Raw genomic sequence first — 23,168 nt, 5'->3', positions numbered from 1 at the left:
TAATTTACGCTTTTATTTTTCTCATAATAAAAAATGAATTCAAGTTCAAAGGATCTCATTTCAATTTGTAATCACAAAACTAAAAACATACTTATTACTGTGTATTCATTTATAATCCCCATTCTTCTTCTCATAGGCTAAGTGCACAATATTTTTAAAAATCTCTTAACATGCGGGTTTTATTTTTTCACTTATTAAAACAGAAGTTATTGTAACCTTTGTTTGAAATTATTTCACGCACAAAATATCGAATCGTAATCGATCGGGGAAAAAAGCAAGACCTATGGGAGGGGTCCTGACCCCCTGGTCCCTAGTGTGCGCCACTGATAAATACCCACTAAGGTTTTCATTATTTATACACGTGTACTAAATAATTAGAATGAAATGACACCTCTCAGTAATGCTAAAAGCAAATTATTGCAGAGCTTAGTATTTTTGACAGTTGCATGCAGAATCAACGCTTGATTTAAATCTGAGAAAAGCCATGTTACTGCGTACAAAAGCCCTTTATCACGCTCTGAATGCAAATTGGGAATTTTACTGTTGTTTTTCTTGGATAAAAGCCTACTTCAATTCAAACTTTCGTCGATGTGCCTATTCATCAACATTTTAAGATAATTTCAATTCATTGAGCGTATTGTTAAAAGAATAAAAATTATATGTTCACAAATTTTACCAATGCATATAATAAAACGTAAGTAATTGAACTCTAATGGTTTAAATATACTTCGAAAGAATGAATGAAGTGTAAGAAAGCGTACAGTGGTTCAAAATAGTCAGCAAGTGGTATTTAGGAATTTCCGTATCATAAAAATTTGATTTATTGATCTTGAGGCAAAGAATGTTTTTTTCTTTCAGTTTGACACTCTCTGTTATTTAAACATTTTGTTCACATAGTAGGAAATAAATAAAATTCCTTATGAAAATAGAGTGGCGTTAAACAATATGAGTAGCACAGTATACAAATGAAAAACGTTATCTATCATGAAAGCGTCTCGAAAAATATTTACGTGTACCAACAACTACGCTGTTGTAAAAAGATTGCCATCAATCATGAAACGAGAAAAAAAAATCCTAAAAAAAGGAAGGAACATGGTTTTGTTAATATTTTCGAAAAATATTTTCGTTTAGAGTTGAAAACTGTCATATGACAAAAAGAAAAAAAAATGCATCGATTCAAAGAATCAAATGTATGATCATGTTCAATATCGAGAATTATAGGAAAAAATAGATTGCAAAAGACACAAAATTAAATAAGCATTATTCGAAAGGAGAGACAGTGAGGCACTCAATTTATGTGCCGAATTAATTATCACTATGAGGAACTTTCTTGTTCCCAGTCTCATTCGCTGTACGCAAAAGAGAAGACTTGTTTATCCTAAGTGGGGAAACAAAGTGCAAAAGGTGAGAAAAAATTATACATGAAATCAAATGAATTGATATCGTTCCATCTTCAGTATTGGAGGCAAACAAAATAATATGAAAATTCAAAAAAAAAAATGAGCAAGGAAAAATAGTACTGTGGCCCTAAATTACTGTGACAGTATCACCATACTAAACTTTCTTGTTCGCAGCCTCATTTCTTTTCATGCAGTCACGACGATTGACAAATTCGGATTGCAAAAATAAACTTTATGTAACATGAAAAGATTTCGGAAAATGCATTGTAAATTGTGAATAGAGTTCTTTGATTGTGAGCATGCGCAAATGATCAAGACGAAAGTTCAACTAATGATACTTCTTGAAATATGGAGAATGTTTTTGATATAAAGTGCTGCTGGCGTCATTGCTTTCTGGATTCTTTGAAAAAAATACTTTCAATTAGTGTTTTAAAGAGCCATTTGGGCGGAAAAAAGCATCACTTTATACATGAAATTGAATGAAGCAAATATGATCTTGTTCCATCTTGAGTATTGGAGGCAAACAAAATAATATAAAAATTCAAAAAAAAAAAAAAAAGAGCGAGGAAAGAGTACTGTAGCCCTAAATTACTGTGATAGTATCACCACACTGACCTTTCTTGTTCGTAGTTTCATTTCTTTTTCATGCAGTCACGATAATTGACAAATTCGCCCTGCAAAATTCGTATTGCTTTCTTGATTCTTAGAAAAAATATACTTTCAACTGGGGTTTTAAAGAGCTATTTGGGCGGAAAAAAAAGCACCAATTTATTCATAAAATTGAAGGAACCGAATATGATCCTGTTCCATGTTGAGTGTTGGAGGCAAACAAAATAATATGAAAATTAAAAAAAAAAAAAATGATCGGAGAAAAAAGGTTGTGAGGTACAAGGGCGGATTCAGGGGAGGGTCAAAGGGTCAGCCGACCCCCTGTGAGAAGAATGTCATTATGATTATTATTAAACTTCAATTCTTTACATCCGAAAAAATAGTACATGGAATCAATATCAACATTTTTTTTTTTTTTTTTTTGCTCGGTTCTGTAAGGTAGTTCTTTTTAGCGCGTCATAATTCAAAGAATTGACTGGATTTGTTTACTGAGGCATTGCTATTTTGATTTCTTTGTTCATTTTCAAAAGCGCAAATTTCTGTAATGAGCTTAACTTTTTCCCCAGTTCTCCTCCCCCTCAAACCACATGTTGTGCGTGTTATGGGTGCTTTTTATTACTATTTATAGATGTTATCTCATATAACCAAAGCTTACGGTGACATGACCAGCATATCTGCCGAAAGAAATGTGACTTTTGATGAAAGTTTGAGGGAATATGATCCATGGCTCAGGCTGTGGCATTGAAAATTTAGGGGGAGGGGAGGTAATTTGAATGGGTTTTGACATGGGGGGGAGGGGAGTGCTTCGTAGCATATGAGGCGGTACGCTCTCCTGCATGGAATGATGGGCAACCCTGATTAACTGCTACTTTTTTACGTAGGAATAATAACGATATCCATTGAAACTTGACCCCCCTTACAAAAATTTCTTGATCCGCCCCTGTTGATGTACTAAATCATACTTGCTGATGACAGTATCACCGTACTGAGCTTTCATGTTCGCAGTCTCATTTCTTTTTCATGCAGTCACGATGATTGACAAATTCGCATTGCAAAAACAAACTTTATGTAACCTGAAAAGAGTTTGGAAAATGCATTGTAAATTGTGAATAGAGTTCTTTGATTGTGAGCATGCGCAAATGATCAAGACGAAAGTTCAACTGATGATACTTCTTGTACTAGCGAGAATTATTTTGATATGAAGTGCTGCAGGCGTCATTGCTTTGTTGATTCTTTGAAAAAATACTTCCACTTGAGGTTTTAAATAGCTATCTGGCCGAAAAGCATCATTTTATACATGAAATTGATTGAATCAAATATGATCCTGTTCCACCTTGAGTATTGGAGGAAAACAAAATAATATGAAAATTTCAAAAACATTGATCGTAGAAAAAAGGTTGTGAGGTACTAAATTACTTGCTGATGGCTGTATCACCACACTCAACTTTCCTTGTTCGCAGTCTCATTTCTTTTTCACGCAGTTGCGAAGATAGACAAATTCGCTTTGCAAAAATCGACTTTATGTAACATCAAAAGAGTTCGGAAAATGCATTGTAAATTGTGAATAGAGTTCTTTGATTGTGAGCCTGCGCAAATGATCAAGACGAAAATAAAAGTAATGATAATTATTGAAATATGTACAATCTTTAAAGGAGAAGCATTTTGATACGAGGTGCTGACTTTGCTGATTCTTCGAAAAAATACTTTCACCTGTGGCTCTAAAGTCACAGGGGAGGAAAAAATGCATGAAATTGTGTATGTATATATATATATATATATATATATATATATATATATATATATATATATATATATATATATATATATATATATATATATATATATATATATATATATATATATATATATATTGGATTAATCAAATGTGATCCCTTTCCATTTTGAGTATAGGAGGAACACAAAATAATATGAAAATTTAAAAAAACAATTATCTGGAAAAAAGATAGATACTGGCTGATGAGAGTATTACCATAGTGAACTTTCTTATTCGCAGTCTCCTTCTTTCCTTTTTTTTCACACAATAATAATGACTGATAAATTGATATTGTAAATAAAAAAAAATAATAAAAAGAAAAACCTTTATCTAAAATGAAACATTAAAGAGTTCGAAAAAACCATTGTGAATTAAGAGAGTAGATCCATGGTCGCGCCGTCCTTATGTGCGAGGTCGTGAGGCGCACTACGGCGCCAGAGTCAAAACGGCGCCTTTCACTGCCAATCAAAAATGTTCCAAATGGGGGGAATCTCTCCAACCAAAGAAGGAAAAAAAAGAACTTTTCATTATATCCAGTATCCAACAGGGCCCGCTCAGCCCAAAGTGATGCCCAGGCCCTGGCAAAATTTGGTGCCCCCTCTCACAGGAATATCTGCAATTTTTTTGTGTGGAAGTTTTCAAAAACGGGAAGAAATAAAGAAATTTACCCCCATTTTGGTGCTCCTAAAATTGTGGTGCCCAGGTCCATGGACCTACCAGACCGTGAGTTCATCAGGCCCTGATTATATATCCTATGGTGGCGGAGAAATTACACTGCTCACTGAAACAAGCAATCCTCTCGCTGCCTATCTAAAATGAAAAATTAATGCCATGTTGTGTGTCTAAACATGCTTTTCAAGAGTGCAATCTTTTACACTGAAATCACGTGATGCTAGTTAATGCATACATCAGCATTTTTCTTCTTCGTGTGGAGGCGTGAATGCTGTTTAGGGTTAATAGTACACGAAGCTGAACATATGAGGCGCGAGAAATTTTCTATTCTTCATTTTGGATCTTGAGGAGAATATGTTGTACTATAATTTGTGCAATATGTCTCTTTTTGATTTTAAATTATTGCTCGCGGAAATTCGACTATTTCATTTTATCATACATAAAAATTATGGTAAGTGTATTTGCATATATTTTACTTGTGCGTAATATTTGTATACTGTAGACTACAATTTTGGCTAACTTTTTAGTTCCAAAAAGTAACGACTTGACCATAATTACTCGATTCCTCTCCCCCTCCTTTTTTTTTTTAACTATTTGTGTGTCAGAAAAAGAGCTTTGGACAATGTATTTGTTTTAGATATCATATTCAATGCCTTCCGTATTTTAGAATTGTTAATATTTAAAATATTTTCTTTTTCCTAAACGCATTAGCATATCAGAGGAGCTACTGAACTCGAAATAAGTTCGAGATATGAAGTGAAACTGTAATCACACACGTGCACTGTAATCCAAAATTAAATACACATTTTTTTCAAAATCAATTAAATGACAAACGTATTTTTTTCTACGTCATATTGGTCTACAAAACGTCAATCCAGCTGTTAACTATATTTTCGCCGAACGCCACTGCATAAAGGCGCTCAAAAGACATTTGCACAACGGCGTTGATCAGGCTTGGCGCGGACCTGAGTAGAGCTCTTTGATCTTGGTTATGCGCAAATGATTAAGACAAAAGTTCAAGCAATGACAATTCTTGAAATATGTATATGAATCTTCAAACGAGAAGACTCACATTTTTTCCCATTATAAGATGCAGTAATTTACACAGATTCTTTAAACAAAATAACTTCTACACTCAAACGGTGTACTTATATTAAAACAGCATTGAAAAATATATCACCTAAATAATTTCAAAAACTTATCGAGGAACTCGAAAAAAGAAAAAAAAAATGCGTTTTCTTTTTAGAACGGATGTCACCGTCGAGTCACATAGATACAAGACCAACACAAAAAACGACAAAGAATGAATGGTCATTAGTAGGGATCCAGTTTATTGCCTGGCGAGGCCTGTGGCGAGGCAGAGGGGAAAAGCGGAGAAGCAGCCAAAGACCCTGGGGGAGAAGAGAAAGTGGTCCCTCAAAGTGGGGTGTGGGGGGGGAAATGGGTGTGGTCTGGTGGAAGGCGTGTTTTTCGCAGTTTTTCTCAATTTTTCGAAAATAAGGCTTTACTCCGTGGAGAATATCAATAGAACAAATTGTCTCAGAAACAAACACAAAATATGTTTTTAAAGAGAAATGTTCAATCTCTTGCGCTCCTTTTTCCGTTTTTCCATATCATTTTTCAAACGTGTGAAAATAGTCGTTTAAAGTTTTAAAATGTTATTAAAAAAATTTCAAAATAACTACAGAAAAAATAAAAAAGAGCATCTCTAGTTCTAAGTCATAGCCATCGTTTAAAACAAACCGCATGAAAATATTCCAGTAATTTCTCGTGTTATGCTTTGTATAGGTAGCAGATTTTCCCGTAGAGAAAGCATTAGCGTCGAAAACCAAGATGGACGGTTGAGGCCGCTAACGTAGCATTCCATCCCGACCGGTTAAGTGCCGCTTGTTTTTTCATGAGAGCGGCATATTTTGTTTTTAAAAATCAGCTTTATAGGTTGAATGGAAATGTTGACAAAATTTACAATCTTAGCTATTAAAGCGCATTATGATCTGCATTAGAAAATCGATGTTGATAGACTGGAAGGTAGGCTCATTTAGTAACAGACGGAACTTTTTGTTTGTATATTGTTTTCATTAAGAGCTTTTTCCAACAAAGATTGAAGTAAATCCACCTTTAAACTTGGGAACTATCTTTGCCTTAAATCACCTAGAAGAGGGTAATGTTAAGTTTTTATGAACAAATCAAAATTGAAGGAAAACCTTTTCGAAGCAGTAAAATGAGATGTCCTCGCCTAAGACTTACAAAAAAAAATTGTTCGAAAAAGACTACTGTTTGAAAAGTTGTTAGGCGGAAGAGGGACAGGCAGACCGGTATTAATTTTCACCATTTAAAAATCTCATTTTTAAATTTTCAAATTTTCGACATTTTTTAAATTTTTTTATTATTCATTTTTTTCCCCTTAACAACATTTTTAGGATACAATAACTCCTCTTTAATGTTTTCTTCTTTTTCTTTTACTTCTACGAGAGAGTAAGTTTAAAATAGCATGTTTAAACTAATAAGTTCTAAAGTGGTAAATTTTCTTATAATAGCCTCGCTTTGACATATAATTATCAATATTAGAAAGTAGTAAATTAATACGTAAATTTATACTGTGAGAAGTTTAACAAACATACTTAAAATTGCCAACAACACTTCGTGGCATCATGCAAACTACATTACTAGTTTTAGACGCTAAAAGCAAACTTTCAGAATGAGTTGGAACGGAAATGAAATTAGGACAAGTTTTACGAAGTTTAGATTTACAATAAATGAAAGAATATTGGTGGTGCTTAGAATCAAATTCGGAAAACATACGCGAAAGAAATTTATCAACCGTGTCCAAAGAACAAATAGAGTCATAAAAGTTAGAACGAGAACGAGAATTAACATTTGAATGAAGAGAATAACTGGATTTTGATGAGACTTGCTCCTCTTCAAACACTGGTTACTGCATAAGCCTTCATCTTGACAGACACTGAGACAGTATTCGAATTATCATCATTAAGAGAGAAAAGTAGCTGGCAGAATGAGACAACTCAAAGCTACTAATTCTAAGTGCATTTTTACTTCCTTTTACAAAAAAGGAAGTTTTGTATTCGCGAAAAAAATTTCACTCAAAAATCGGCCTTAATTTCCATTTTGCTCATCCCCGAATGAATGTTGAGTTTTCTTTTCAACCCGACCACACGTGGATATATGCCTATGCACGTACAGACACCCGAAATATCCAGTCACTTCGCGGGTTATTATTTATACATTTCTTTTTTCTTTCTGAATCTGCTGGAAACTGAAGAGCTGAAATCCTTATTCGGAGCTGTTTACGCAATTAACAGCCGAACAACCACCTATTTGACTCAATTTAACACATGCTAAAGAAATGTAAACATCAGCAGCAATGCTATCGCTACGAAGCACTGGATCAAGTTTGCTCCAAAATGGCGGATGCGTCGAATTCCTCCACTATAGGGGCCTTAATTACAACGAGTTTTTTTCGTGACGTCTGTATGTACGTATGTATGTGCGTATGTGCGTATGTATGTCGCATAACTCAAGAACGGAATGCCCTAGAAAATTGAAATTTGGTACGTAGACTTCTAGTGAGGTCTAATTGTGCACCTTACTTTTTGGTTGCATTCGGATGCTCCAAAGGGGGTCTTTTGCCCCTTTTTGGGGTGAAATCTTTGTTAATTTCGATGTAAACTCAAGTGGTGTTATAATGTGGCGGACACTAAGTGATACATCGCCAGTCTTTTGGTCGCCAAGTTTTGTCGCCAACTTGGCGGCAAATTTGGCGATTTTTTTTTTAAATCTGGTTTTAATTTGGCCATTGGTGATATTTAGAGAGTAAATTATTGAATCACATTAAAACTGCCAATAATGAGAAAATAACATTAAATTGGAGTAAAAGAAAGTCATGTGATGCACACATCAGCTCGTTTCACTTCGATTTTTTGCTGGTTGTTTTGCATATTATAGTTTTTCTTTATGACTATAGAAGAATAAATTGAAGAAAAATCTTTTATTTTTTAAGAACGATTCGGGGAAGAAAAGGTAGACAAAAATGAAAAAACCTTAATGCTTGTTTTGTGCTAAATGGCTGCACAGAATATATATATATATATATATATATATATATATATATATATATATATATATATTAAATAAATAAACGAAATAGTTCATTAATTTTACATCTCGAAAATTTCTTGCATGACATTTCACAAATGTCGTAATTTTTAAATTTGTTCCACATTAATTAATGGGTAAGTTTATTTGATCATATTTAACACTTTCAAGAACCAGAATGTTTAAACTATATTCAAAGAAATTATTTCATTAGAAGTGATTTCCAGAAATTATTAAATAAAATAATCGCACTTTTCTCTGTTTGAAATGGGCTGAAAAAAACAATGGTCATGTTCGAAAAATAAAATGGCTATTTATCATCTGTATGCATAACGAGATAACTGGAATGAAAATAGCCCAAGGAAATTTAACGAGTTGAGTTGAGCTTACCCTACTGCTCACAAAAGCTATTTGTTATTCATTTCTCCAGATTTTTTTTAAATTAGACTAAAATAGTAGCTTTGAAACATTGGAAACAAGATAACTTTTGGGATGGGACATAGTTTAAAAATGAGCCTTCGTCAACAACGTAAAAATATTGGATAAAGCGAATGCATCAAATCAACAGAATAATAGTGTAGGAAGTAATGTTAAATATATCTTTCCAATCTTCGCGTATGAATGGCTGTAACAGTTTTATCTATCTGCGATAGGAAATAATGACGACAAGAGGGGGTAAACTCTTTTCATAAAAACATGCTTTAAAATGAAATCTTTGGTAGAATGTTTATCCTGAAAATTTGTTGCGTTGCGATAATTTGAAACGGTATAATTATTTTTAGAAAATAAGAGTACAAATGTAGCGCTTGGAAACAAAGTGGTGTAAGTGCCAAAAATTAAACTTTGGAAATAACTAGTACAAATGGTAGAAGACACTCTAGTCCGTTTTGAGGCGAGACATGATGAACAAATAGTTTCTGTAGGCAGTATGATAATTTCAACTCAGTTCGTCAAATTTCCTTCTGCTATTTTCATTTACTGGTAAGTACTACTTGACAGAAATGATAAAGAAATGGTTTTTAATGATGATGGCTTTCATTGAATAACTGTAAAAATAATTTACATGTGGGGTTTGAATTTAGCTCGAGTTTAACTAAAAACGTAAATAAGCCCATTTATGTCCACTTGCTTCTCATTTATTCAAACGATGTCAAAAAAGCATAGTTGGAATTACGGAAAAAATAAATTAAGCATTCTCAAGAACCCTTTTTTACCAATAATGTTTATGAAACTCATCCTCTAAAAGTACTTATACTCATATAATACCAAAAAAATGGCAGGATTACTACATTTACTCTCGGATGTTTTACTCTTTGATGTTACTAAAGTAGTTATGAGAGAGTAAATGTAGTGAGTAGATTAAAAGTACTTTTTAACGGAGGGAAGCATTAACAGAAAAAAAACTCTGCACCCAATGAACGGCTCTCATGTTTGTGATTCTAGTTCGCTGCGAAAACATTTTCGCTTCAAGAGTCAAGATGTCATAAATAAATTTATGACACTTTGAGTCTAAAAACGAGCTATAACTAAATTTACTGCTATTTTTTGAAAACAAGAAATATTGTCGTTAAGAGTTAAAATACAAACTTTTGTTGAACAACGCAACATTTAAGAGCGAGTTTGTTCTTTACTGTATAAAGTGCTGAGTTTCAAAGCAATATGCATACATAACTGATTATTGTATGTTGCATGAGACTAAATTGTTTTGTTATTTACGGGCTTCAAAAATATTTCACCTGTATCCTTTTAACAAATGCATTGTTATTAATAGTGGTGTATTTTTGTGTTATCTCAGCAAAAGTTATTGCTCCTTAAACAATGTATCATATACTAAAAACCATTGGAACAACTTCGAAATTGCACAAACAGCAATGAGAATTGCAGACACGTGTTTTGGAGTTACAAGAAACGTTTTCAGAACAAAACAAAAAAAAAGGAATTTAGAGATAAAAAGACATTTGAAAATGGATAGTCTTTTTCCGAAAAGCGTTATTGTTACATGTGTTTTCAGAAATTTCAGATGCAAACTCATCATTTTGCTTTGATCAAATATCAATTCAAATATTTTGCAATTCTATGTAACCTCAAGCACATTGCCGCAATTATTATTGTTATTCTTGCAGTTTTGCAAGAATAGCAATTGTTTTTCGTTTTCCATTTTTGTCATGGTCTTCTATCTTTACAAACATTCTTCTGTAATTTCGTCTGAAAATAAAGCATTTGTTTAACATCACATTTCAATATTTTATTGATGTTTCAGGAAAATCAAAAATCTCTGAATCGAATATCTCTTAAACTTACTTCTGTATACTTGCCTGGATTATGCTTCATTGTAAATTCATCGTCTGCTGTGTTTTACATTTAATTTTGCTATTTATTATCGTTTGCAATGTATAAAATTCTTCGTATTGTTTTCTTCATTTATTGTCTGCGCTATCTTTTTTTTTTTTTTTTTTGTAATGGCAACAACAAAAGAACTTACATAGAACAATTTAATTATAATGATGGAAATTGAATGTTGTTTTTTCTCGCCCTATGTTGGCGGTGAACATAATTTATGTTGTTCACATCATAATGCAAATAATAAAGTGTTCTGTTATTTAAAAAAAAAGTAAGAATTTCATTTATATATTGAAGAGCAGAAATATACATATTTTTTTCATTTCTTGAAAGTAAAAGGAAGAAACATTTTACTGTTTTTTATTCGCAACTCCAACGAACTATAGGGGGCACTGCAGTCACTGTCTAATGGCGGACGAAAAAACTAAAGCAAACGCATGTGGTAACGAAGAAAATGCTAATAAGTCTAGTAAATTTTGTTCGTATGCATGATTTTTTCGCTTTATTCTTTTTAAATTAATTTTCAAAGTCTTGTTGATATTCTGACCCACGTAGAAGGAAATGAGAATTCAAGAAGCATTACTAAACGTTAGAAATTAATGCAAAATACGCAGTTCGTAGTTCTAAGTAGCCATTTCCACGATGTTGAATTCGATATTTATCAATTCTTGATAAAACTAAATAATAATTGTAGCCTGACAAGAACAACAATTAATGTTAGAAAATTCAATATGACATTACAAATTATTATCGAAAGAAGATGATACTTCTTTGCCTTGCTTGGCTAGCGCTTATTGTTTTGCATTTGTTGCTGAGTTATTTCTCTAGAATTCCCGAATCGGTTAATTTAAAATTTTTCTGTTTCGATTTTTCTAATTTCTGAGTTACGATTTAATTATGTCAAGTTATGCAAATCATCAACAAAATTTTCACGGATATATGGTGGTAGTTTTCTTTTCAATTTGTTCTACCATTATTTCTTTTTACTTATCGAATTCTGTAATCTTTCTACCATTTTATTCCACTCATGATAAAAAATAAAAATGGTTTAACTAACATGGGCGGAATCTCGCCAAGGATACTTAGCTCGCACAATACTAAAACTATAACCCTAAACAAATTTGGCGAAACCTTTCAGCTGAGAATAAAAGCAACAAAATAAATTCTTTCTCGGTTAAACATTTTTCATTTCGTTCTACGATAATATATTCAAGAAAATTTTTGCATTCTGTCTATTCCAACTAAATGCTGCTGTAAAATATGGTTTGTTAAATTAATTTAAGATTAAAAAAAAAACATATTCTTACAAATTCACACAAAACAATAAAAAAATTTACCTGGTATAACGTTATCCAAGTTTGCTAATCCAGAGTTTTCTGGTGTTAACGCGCTTTCACCATTTCTCCATCAAATCACTTTTTAGAGGGAAATAATGAAATTTAACATTATTTTGAGGAGCTCGAACACTTTCTGTTGCTGAAAGCAATCCAAGACACATCGAATGCGTTAATAAATACTCAGAACAAACTGCCAATGTTTAAATCAACAGACATACGTGGAACGCAATGTGGCAATGTTTTAGTTTTTTCCGGCAGTTTTGTAAATCGCCGCAAGGTAGCGTATTCGAGCGCTGGAGTTGCGAATACATTTATCGTCCGCTCTGTTTTACATTTGATTTTGAAATGTATTATCCATAAACTAATAATAAGAGTAGACCGAGCTATGGCAACCCTTTTGCTGCTCATAAACCAAACCATGTGACTGGTGGATACTCGGAACTCCAGCGCTCGAATACGCTACCTTGCGGTGATTTACAAAACTGCCGATGAAACTAAAACATTGCCACGTTGCGTTCCACGTGGGTCTGTTGACGTAAACACAGGCAGTTTGTTCTGAGTATTTATTAACGCAACCGATGAGTCTTAGTTTGCTTTCAGCTACAGAAATTAATTCGTCCCTTAGTAATATTCTCGAGCTTCTCAAAATAATGTTAGTTTTCCTTATTTCCTTCTAAAATATGAGTTGATTGAAAATAGTGAAAGCGAAAACTGGATTAACAAACTTGGATAACGTTATACAAGGTAAAAAATTTTATTGTTTTGTATGAATTTGTAAGAATATGAGTTTTTATTAATCTTAAATTAATTTAACTAACCATCTTTTACAGCAGCATTTAGTTGGAATAAACGGTATGCAAAATATTTTCTTGAATATATTATCGTAGAACAAAATGAAAAATGTTTCACCGAGAAAGAATTTACTTTATTCCTTTTATTCTCTGCTGAAAGGTTTCGCCAAATTTGTTTAGGGTTATAGTTTTAGTATTGTGCGAGCAAAGTAGCCTTGGCGAGATTTCGCGTTTTTAGTTAAACCATTTTTAATTTTTATCATGAGTGGAATAAAATGGTAGTAAGATTACAGAATTCGATAAGTAAAAAGAAATAATGGTCAATCAACTGAAAAGAAAACTACCACCATATATCCGTAAGAATTCTGTAGATGATTTGCATAACTTGACATAATTAAATCGTAACTCAGAAATTAGAAAAATCGAAACAGAAAAATTTTAAATTAACCGATTCGGGAATTTGAGAGAAATAACTCAGCAACAAATGCAAAACAATAAGCGCTAGCCAAGCAAGGCAAAGAAGTATCATCTTCTTTCGATAATAATTTGTAATGTCATATTGAATTTTCTAGCATTAATTGTTGTTCTTGTCAGGGCACAATTATTATTTAGTTTTATCAAGAATTGATAAATATCGAATTCAACATCGTGGAAATAGCTGCTTAGAACTACGAACTACGTAGTTTGCATTAATCTTTGACGTTTAGTAATGCTTCTTTAATTCTCATTTCTTTCTACGTGGGCCAGAATATCCACAAGACTTTGAAAATTAATTTAAAAAGAATAAAGCGAAAAATATCATACATACGAACAAAAATCACAACACTTTTAGCATTTTCTTCCTTACCACATGCGTTTGTTTTAGTTTTTAAGTCGGCCATTAGACAGTAACTGCAGTGCCCACTATAGTTCGTTGGAGTTGCGAATCCTAGCAACAGCGGGCGTTGATCGTAGCAGACGATCAACGCGAGCGAGAAATAAAATAAGTAGAATTGATGGAACTCGGAAGAATGATCTTTAATGGAGTCCGATTTGTAAATTTGTTATTCTAAGTTGTAAATATTTTGTAAATATAGCGAGTTTTTCGTTTAGATAGTATTGTGCATTTTCTTTATTCAATTTCAATAACTCTCTAAGCAATTAAAGACGCAAGCGCCCGAAAAAGAATCGGCAAACGGTAAGATTTTTACCTACAATTTCAATTTAAGATACCGATTATAGTCCAGTCAATAGATACATTTTACCTTGCAAAAAATGGGGTCAAAGATTTTATTTTTTAATTTGTACATATTGGTGCCGACATGGAAAAACCAAGTTATCCAACACGAAAGACCCCGGGAGAACTTTAGGGGGCCGAAAAACCACAAAAATTTATGACTTTTTTTGTTTTTTCCAAAATATCTCCGTAATGGTTCAACTTAGAAAAAAGTTTTAAATGTAAAGTTTAAAGAACATAAAATTTCCTACAACTTTTGTATTTACAACTTTTTGGTAGCACAAATAACAAGCTTGCTATAGCTCTTTGAAAATAGGCAGTTTTCCTCCACTCCGAAAAAAAAAGCTTTCACACTGAAAGCAAGGCGTCATAATTATTAGAACTTGAATAGAAACTTTAGTTTCAGAGAGTTTATCGACAATTAGATTAGTTTGAGTTTCTTGCTTCCCCCCCCCCCCCCCCCCGCTGGACACAGTAGCAATTCTGGCTGACAGATTAGTTCCCACTAGACTCCAAAAACAAACGATGTATTATGAAACTGAAATACATATTTACGCATTCATTTAAAACACATACGACGATGCAATAATAATTTTTAAAAAAACCTTCCCCACTGCTCACGAACTAACTTTTCTGATCTGACAGAGGTAGTCTTCATCAGACTCCAATAATAGATGATATATTGTTGTTTTTAACTGAATTACACAATATATACATTCATTTGAGGGATATAATTCGTACATTCTAGATTAATTATTGCAAACAAAGATGCGATTTTTAAATATTAATGTAAGGGAATGAATATTAGGTAGCTAATAAGCAAACAATCAACACAGTCATGCATCCTATGCTCTGATACAATAATAATAATAAACCCTCCCCCACCGCTCACGAACTAATATTTCTAGTCTGACAGAGATAGTCTTCAGTCAGACTCCAATAACATATGATTTATATTGCAGTTTGTAATTGAATTACATAATCTTCTCATTCATTTAAAGCACATAATTCGTACCATTTATTCTGTTACAAGCGAAAATGCAATATTCGAATATAAATGTGAATGAATAAATATTAGGGTGATAATAAGCAAACAATAGACATAAAAATGAATAAATGAAGGTACAATAGTAATACGTAATAAACACTTTGAAAAAATTCTGCAGAAACTGACTTTTTGAGGCATGAAAAACCCAAAAGAATTACCTTACGAAATGAAAATCCAACTGTAGAAGATTAATACATACATCTAAATTACACAGAGATTAATTCGACCTTAAAGCAAATAGAGAAATGACAACAAAATACACTGTTTATCTTCTTCGAAGCCGTTTTGAAGGTCCAGGTTCTCCCGGTTCAGAATCTGTAGGGGGTAGAAAGAAGCTGTGGTCCTTTAATTGTTCATCTCTTTGTTGCGGTAATTCCAAAAGCTCCTGGAACAAATCATCTTCTTCAGCAGTCTCATCCAAGGATGAAATTTTTTGCAACATTTTCACAATTTGTGCCACTGCAGTGTTTGCACGTGCTGGAGCATTTTAAACCTGCCTTGTGACAAGAACAGGCTCCAGTACAATTTTTCTTGCAGGTACAAGGTACAATCTTCAAAAGATTCTGAGTAACTGAATCTCTTTTCGCGTCAACATGCATTGGACCATGCGTCCTGCGTTCCCAACCCCATTTCTCTGGATCAATTATGTTGCCCAACCAACTTTGAATTTGGTGCTAGAACCGATATGAGTGATAACGTCCAGCATCCCCCCCCCTCCCCGCACGTTGGAGGTAGCCCTGCAAGATTTCTCTTAGCCCTGTATACTAGTTTTATAAAAAGATTAAATTGCAAAGTATCCAAAGATAGGTTCAAATACTTTACGTCACCTGTGTATAATATTTGCAAAATGTTTTCTCCAGCTGCAGCTAAGGAAGGCATCATGATGACAGATTGGGTCCATAAATTCTTCAATAGCTTCCTTAATTTCAGGAGTTTTTTTTTTTTTTTTTGACTATTTTGTACAACTTAATTTTGCCTTGGCCAAAGATTGCCGAAGTCGTATCACACCCACTAAACGCATGGATGAAAAGAATATTGCTGGGGTCAAACTCAAAAGATTTAGTGGGGAAAAAAACAAATCACAAGCATTCCCTCTTCCAGGTTTTAAAAAGAACAAGTTGCTGAAAGCATGTCCTAAATCTGTCATTAGTCCTCTTGCCCACTATAACAACCTTTTCAATTTCTTTTGCCTTTGAAAGAGCATTAAGTAAGTCTGCCTGACTTCAATGCCACACTCTTCTAAATATGTCTCAAGAAGTAGAATATGACAATTCTTTTTGTTATAATTTGCCAGAAATCTTTCTTGAGGAATTTAGTTAACATGTAAGGTTCAACCATTACTTCAAGGGAAGAGATTGATTGCTCATTGATATAGCATTTGTGACAGGCAGTGTGAATTGTCACTTCTTTTAAGAACTTCAAAAAACGCTGATGTTCTTCATTTTGCCGTTTTGCGCTGCATCTTTGAAGGTTTTCTGTTCCCTTCTCCTTCACAATCTTTATTTCGCATTCATGCAAACTGATTTCGCAAATAATAGTGATAATAATAAAAAAACACCTTCGCCAGGCGTAATCATTTCTAGGGAAAAAAAATTGTAATTCAGAACACACAAACTGATAAAACATACTCTCTCTCAAACCCTGAAGTGATCAACATGAGTAGCTATTGAGTCGATTCATTTCATTTGGAGAAAAAAAGGGGGGGATGGAATGGGGGTGTTTTGTTTAAGTTTAATGGAACGGAGGCATTTACCCTCAGCTGTGAAAGACAAATGATTTCCAAGGTCAGACTGCCGGCGTTTCTACTTTTTTCCTCCGTTATCCGATGCGTTTTCACGCACTTCGCTGAAGGGGTTCAGAAAAAGTATGACTTTTAAGAAGCTGTAACTCGCTTGCTTTTCTTGCTACAAAAATGTTGTAGTGACAAAAGTTGAAGGAAATTTAATCCTCTTTAACATTTGCATTCGAAGTTTTTTTGTAATTCTAACCATTTTTGAGATATTTTGAAAATACTACAAAAAGTCACAAATTTTTGGGGGTTTTCGGCCCCCAAAAGTTCTCCCGAGGTCTTTCGTGTTGGATAACTTGGTTTTTTCATATTGGCACTAGTATACACAAATTTAAAAAATAAAATCTTTGACCCCATTTTTCGTAAGGCAAGCCCGTTTTTTTCTACCTATTGACTGGACTATTATCAATCATCTCTGCACCTGGGAAAAAAATTATAATAAAAACGCATTACGTCTTAAAATACATGTCGAGTGCCAAACTATAGATAATTCTGCCATCTAGCAACCATGCTGCCAAAGTTTTCGCCAAGCCTTCCACTAGTCACATGATGTATCCATGAACCAATTTTTTCATCAGCAAGTCCGGGAAAGCTCTGTCTACTCTTATTATTAGTCTATGGTATTATCGTCTGCGATGCATAAAATTCTTCGCATTTTCGCATTCGCAACTCCAACAAACTATAGGGGACGCTGCAGTCACTGTCTAATGGCGGATGAAAAAACTAAAACAAACCACGCCGTAACGTATAAATTGCTTCTAAACTTAGGAAATGACAGAAATTTTTGTTCGCAGGTATGATTTTTTGTTCTTTATTCATTTGAAATGATTTTTCAAAGTCTTTTGGTTATTCTGACCCATATAGAAAGAGATTAGAAACCAAAAAGTATTAAGAAAGTAAAAAAATAATGCAGAACACACAGTAAGTTGTTCTGAAGCAGCCATTTTCACGATGTTGAATTTGGTATTCATAAATTTTTGGTTCGCTTCGAACAGCATTTTCATTTTGTACTGTTTTTTCCATACATTAGTACATATTATGTCCAGTTTCGTGACATTTCCGGCATTTGTTGACATTTTTGTGACATTTCCGGCATTTGTTGACATTTTTGTGACATTTCCGGCATTTGTTGACATTTTTGTCACATAGTGCACATACGTGACAGAATGTCAAGAGTAACATTTAACACTAGATAATTTATTTCTATGACTATATGATTGGATATCAAAAGAAATCATCATGCATTTAATTCATTCGTCACGGAAATGATTTAACTGATATGCGAAATCTTTCCAAGATACATTATTCTTTCACATAATACTAAATCCATAACCCTATAAACAGATTTTTGGCGAAATTCTTCCACCGATAATGTCAGCTCTTGCAGAGCAATAAAGTAAATTTGGCGCGATATTTTAGCGATAAAAATTCCAAGCTTTTATTTTTTATTGTTCAAATTCTTAACGTTCTTTCTGGATTTTTCAATCTGTTCTGCGATAAATATTTTCAAGAAAATTTGTTTGCATACTGTCCATTTCAGTTGGATGCTATAGTAACAAGGTTATTTAAATCATTTATGTAGAATTAGGTTAAGGAAAAGCAGTAATTTTTCAGTATGGCTCTATAATGTTCAGTCAATGTTGTTAAGTCCGCTTTTTTTCATCGAATTGAAAAACTGATATTTATTCAAATTCACTCAGAACAAAATAAATAAATTGTGTACTCACAGTTTATATCAGATATTTTTGATGTTACGCTGTTGCGGATGACGATTCCAAATGATGAATTACGCAAATAAAAGAAAATACACATAACAAACTGTTTGTTTTGCCCAAAATGAACACGTGGAACGCAATGTTTTAGTTTTTTCGGCAGTTTCGTAAATCACCGCAAGGTAGCGTATTCGAGCTCTGGAGTTGCGAATTAATTCTTTATTTATCGTCTAAGCTTTCTATTTCTTTTTTTTTTTTGTTTTTGGTAATTACAACACTGCCATCTGCAGCATATCGAAAGGAAATATTAAGGAAATATTCACCTAAAGCCTTCTTTCTTCTTTCAGGTACATGGCTATTATACACCCACTACAACCAAGAATGTCAAGGGGTATGACTTTGAACATCTGTGCATGCATATGGTTATTCGGAAGCATCTTGTCTCTTCCAAATTTGCTTTACTCGTCTACTATGGTGGAGGTCTATCTAAATGGTGAAAACAGAATGGTCTGCTTCATGGTTTGGCCTGATGGTCCATCAAATGAAAGCAATCAAGAATACATGTAAGTGATAGCTTTAAATTTCTAAAATAGACATCCTACCCTACATTATGTAACATTAATTGAAAAATAGCTTCAGCACTAGATTTCGAAATGGCTTAGTTATTTTCTTGCTATCAATATCATAATCCTACATACAGTGGTCAGAAAAACTACATTTTATGTAGTTAACTACAGCTAATTTAGTACAAATGCATACAAACTATTTTCAAAACATAGTAGGTATTTAACTGCTTTTTTATGAGAATTCAGATTCAAATTCAGTTTCTACGGCAATAAGTGGGAAAAGGAAAAAATAAATCATAAAAAAGGAAGAAAAAATGGAAATAACTGTAGATGACATTGATGAGATGATTCTGTTTTCATTAGTAGGTATACGTGGAACTAATTACTGTAAAATTTTGTCAAATTCCTCCATAGAACTGTGTAGTTCATTTACGAATTAGTTCTCTCGATGAGTCCGTTGACGGGCTAACGTTAGATTTCCTCCAATCGTATTCAAAGCGATAGTTAAGTTTGAACCTCGTTTAATTACAAAAGTTAGATTAAGAGTATCTGCCAGGGGTCACTACAAAATAAGTGTCATTTTTTTATGTGAAGTCACGAAATGCTTATTGTTTTTACTTAACCGTTGAATGGCGTTCGTCCGCGTCTTTCGATTTCAGCCCCCGGGTTCCCTGCGAGCTTCACCGTCTACAGGTGTTGCTCCTCTCTACATGAGCCTCTATCAGCAGTACAGTCCACCGGAATCTGCTCCTCAAGAGCGGTTGCGTTTATATCCTACTCACACACTTACACACACACACACACACATACACCTGCTACACACATATACACACACACACCTACTACACACATACACACTCACACACACTCCTACTACACACATACACACACACTCCTACTACACACATACACACACACTCCTACTACACACATACACACACACTCCTACTACACACATACACACACACTCCTACATACACATACACACACACGCTTACATACACATGCGCACACACACACATACACACGTGATTGTAAAAAGCATAATTTTTATTCAAGATGTCAAAAATTATTTTTCTTTTTTTTCTTTTTTTTTTAAATCATACACTGCACTTTTTTTTTTTTCCACGGTAGCGCATTACACTACAAAATACGGAAATAAGTGTCAAGAAATATAGTTTCATTACTAGCGTTTTTCTTCCGACCACTGCCATATGATATAATTCTCATGATTTCAAGAGTTATACGTAGTTCCTCTCAAATTTCTCTCCGTAAAAAATAATCTACATCAGAAATATTATCACCATAATATATCTATTCAAATACCACTTATAATAGCGTGAACAAAATATTTTCGCACAGATGTCTTCTTTTGACGTTAAAAGATCGAAATTTTAATCTCTTTAGTGGAAAATGATTTTCTGTAAGACAAAAATAACTTTCGTAGTACTTTCACTGAATAATTTATATAATGAATTTATCAAATCCTGCACAATGACAGCTTTGTGCTTAAGTTACAAGTCAGGGGCCAATCGTTTGTTACATAAGCAAATTTTGGCAATTTTTTATCCGACTCCTCCCCCATGTAAGGGTAAGTAAGATTTCTCAATCCCCCCCCCCTCCCTTCAGCTTACGTAAGATTCCATTTCGTTTTTCAAAATAATAAAATAACGACACTGGAATCGTTATTAAATTCACTATTATTTTAAAAAATTTTAAACCTTTTTGCGTAAAGGAATATTTACTAAAAAGAATCTAGACTGAATGTTTTTTCGACAAATATTTTTTTGTATATGAAGCGATACTCAACCTTCAAAGTCTCTCTCTGGAAAAACAAAGAACTTGCATTTTCTTTACAAGTTTCATTGCACATAATTCTACATTATTTAAAAATGGTGGCATGAAGATTGTTTTTTTTTTTTCCAAAAGCTCAATTTCTAACCACTTTCCAACTCTTAAAGGTTGGTCCCCATCAATGCACTCTGAATCATTGCACAGTTTTCAAATTTTCTTCCAAAAAAAAGTTTTCATTTTTATTTTTTCATTCACTTAATAGTTTTGTATGTGTTTCTTCAAAGACAGTTTAATTGACTTATTGTCTTTGAATTTGTTTTTTGTGCAATTTTTTCTAAGATCTCGGGCTTGATGAAATTTCACTAGTTTCTGCATTCATGTTATTTTCCTTCTAGCATTCTTCAGAGTTTTTTTTTTAAATTTAGGTAATTGGTGTAGGTGGCAGTGTGCTTATAATTGAAGCTTTTATGTATGTTTAGAAGATGAATCTATACTTGACTTGCCTTATTCCTATACCGAAAAAACAGCCTCACTTGTTTTCGAGGTCCTAGTTATTGACAAAACTACTTTAACTGCATTATTTGAAAGCAAATCTGTAGAATGGTTTTTCTAGGACTCGTTTGCTCAAAAAATTTTTCTTTATATTAAAAAAAGCCATTTCTCCAGCAACATTTTCTGGTGAAAACTCTTCGAACAAAAAGCTGCATTCTTAGGCTTTTTAATTTAATTATTTTACGCTATGGGTTTATACTTATTTCTGTATAAAAAGAATGACCAAGCAATAGCTAGTTTATTTTAAATGAGTAAACACATGTATGAAAACAAAAAGTAATTTAAAAAGCAGAAAATGAAATTTTCTACATAATGTATGCTAAGCCAAACCTAATACAAAACATAAAATATTTTATCCCACACATATTTTTTACCCTAAACAGAACTTTAGAAAATAAACCTTAAAAAAGCGTGTTATGTAGTAGGTTAAAAAGTTATTATGCGACTCCCTTTAATTTACTTTAAATCAAAAGTTTTTATGGTGAAAACAGTCAAGCTTCTATTAAAAAAGCATTAAATTGCTATGTAATTTTATAGCAGAATTTACAGATAATTTTGCTAATAAAATGATACCAGGTGTTAATAATGCATAAAATTTGCAACTGTGAAAGAAAATATTATTTGTATATTTTTTAATGAATTTTTCCTAAGAAACTGACCTATTTTACACTATGATTTTTTTTTACCCCACATGACCCTAGATATTTGATATCATGAAAGTATCAAGCAGTTTTTTTTCTAGGAACTAATTTCTATTATGGTCGAATTCTTTCATCAAAAAACTTTTTTCACATTCTTGAAGCGGAAAGATTGTTTCAAAACCCATGAAAGTAAATCCCGAACAATTTCTTCTTTGTCTTTTGTTTTGGGGAGAGAGGGGGGGGGGTCAACAAACATTCCTGCGGCTTTTAATTTAGTTTTTGACAACAAGAAAAATATTTAAGTTTCCGAACATATTGCTCTGAAATCTATACTGAAGAAACATTCCACATCTATCAAACTAAAACAAGTTGCTAAAGTGTACATTTTATAATGAGAAAAAAAAATTTGAAAAAATGTATTTTAAAGAATTTGGAGTAGAAAAAGACTTTATATTGATCATTTAAAAAAATTCAATATTACTTGAACACAAGTAGATATAAAATGCAAAGAAAAATGAATAAATTACTTAAAAATCAACTTGTGTAATATTTTACATACAATGCAAAGTAAATTCAGATGTTAAACTTTAAAAATCAACTAAAGTAGGTTTTTTTCCTAACCAATTTAGGGAGTTCAAAACAATGCATGCAAACAACGTTGAGCGAAAGACATGCAAGAACATATGACTTGAAATTTTTAGAAACAAAAGTGGGGAAATACAAATCACTTCATTTATTCCGGGTGCTTTTTTAGCATGTGTTTAATTGAGATGGATATTTCAATTTGCATCACTGAGCTACCTTACTAATTTGA

At 32.9% G+C, this 23,168-nt stretch overlaps 1 protein-coding gene across 1 annotated transcript in view; it reads left to right on the top strand.

Annotated features, from left to right (window-relative positions):
• Positions 1–23,168, top strand: part of LOC129225886 (tachykinin-like peptides receptor 99D) — a 148,954-nt gene that overhangs the window by 49,579 nt on the left and 76,207 nt on the right. The window contains exon 2 of the mRNA XM_054860416.1: positions 19,149–19,364. Coding sequence (XP_054716391.1) covers positions 19,149–19,364 — 216 coding nt within the window. The remainder of the gene's footprint in view (positions 1–19,148; positions 19,365–23,168) is intronic.

The sequence above is a fragment of the Uloborus diversus genome, chromosome 7 (assembly GCF_026930045.1).
Source record: "Uloborus diversus isolate 005 chromosome 7, Udiv.v.3.1, whole genome shotgun sequence".
Taxonomy (NCBI): domain Eukaryota; kingdom Metazoa; phylum Arthropoda; class Arachnida; order Araneae; family Uloboridae; genus Uloborus; species Uloborus diversus.
Note: the sequence above shows the minus strand (reverse complement) of the source record. Positions and strands in the feature narration are given on the sequence as shown.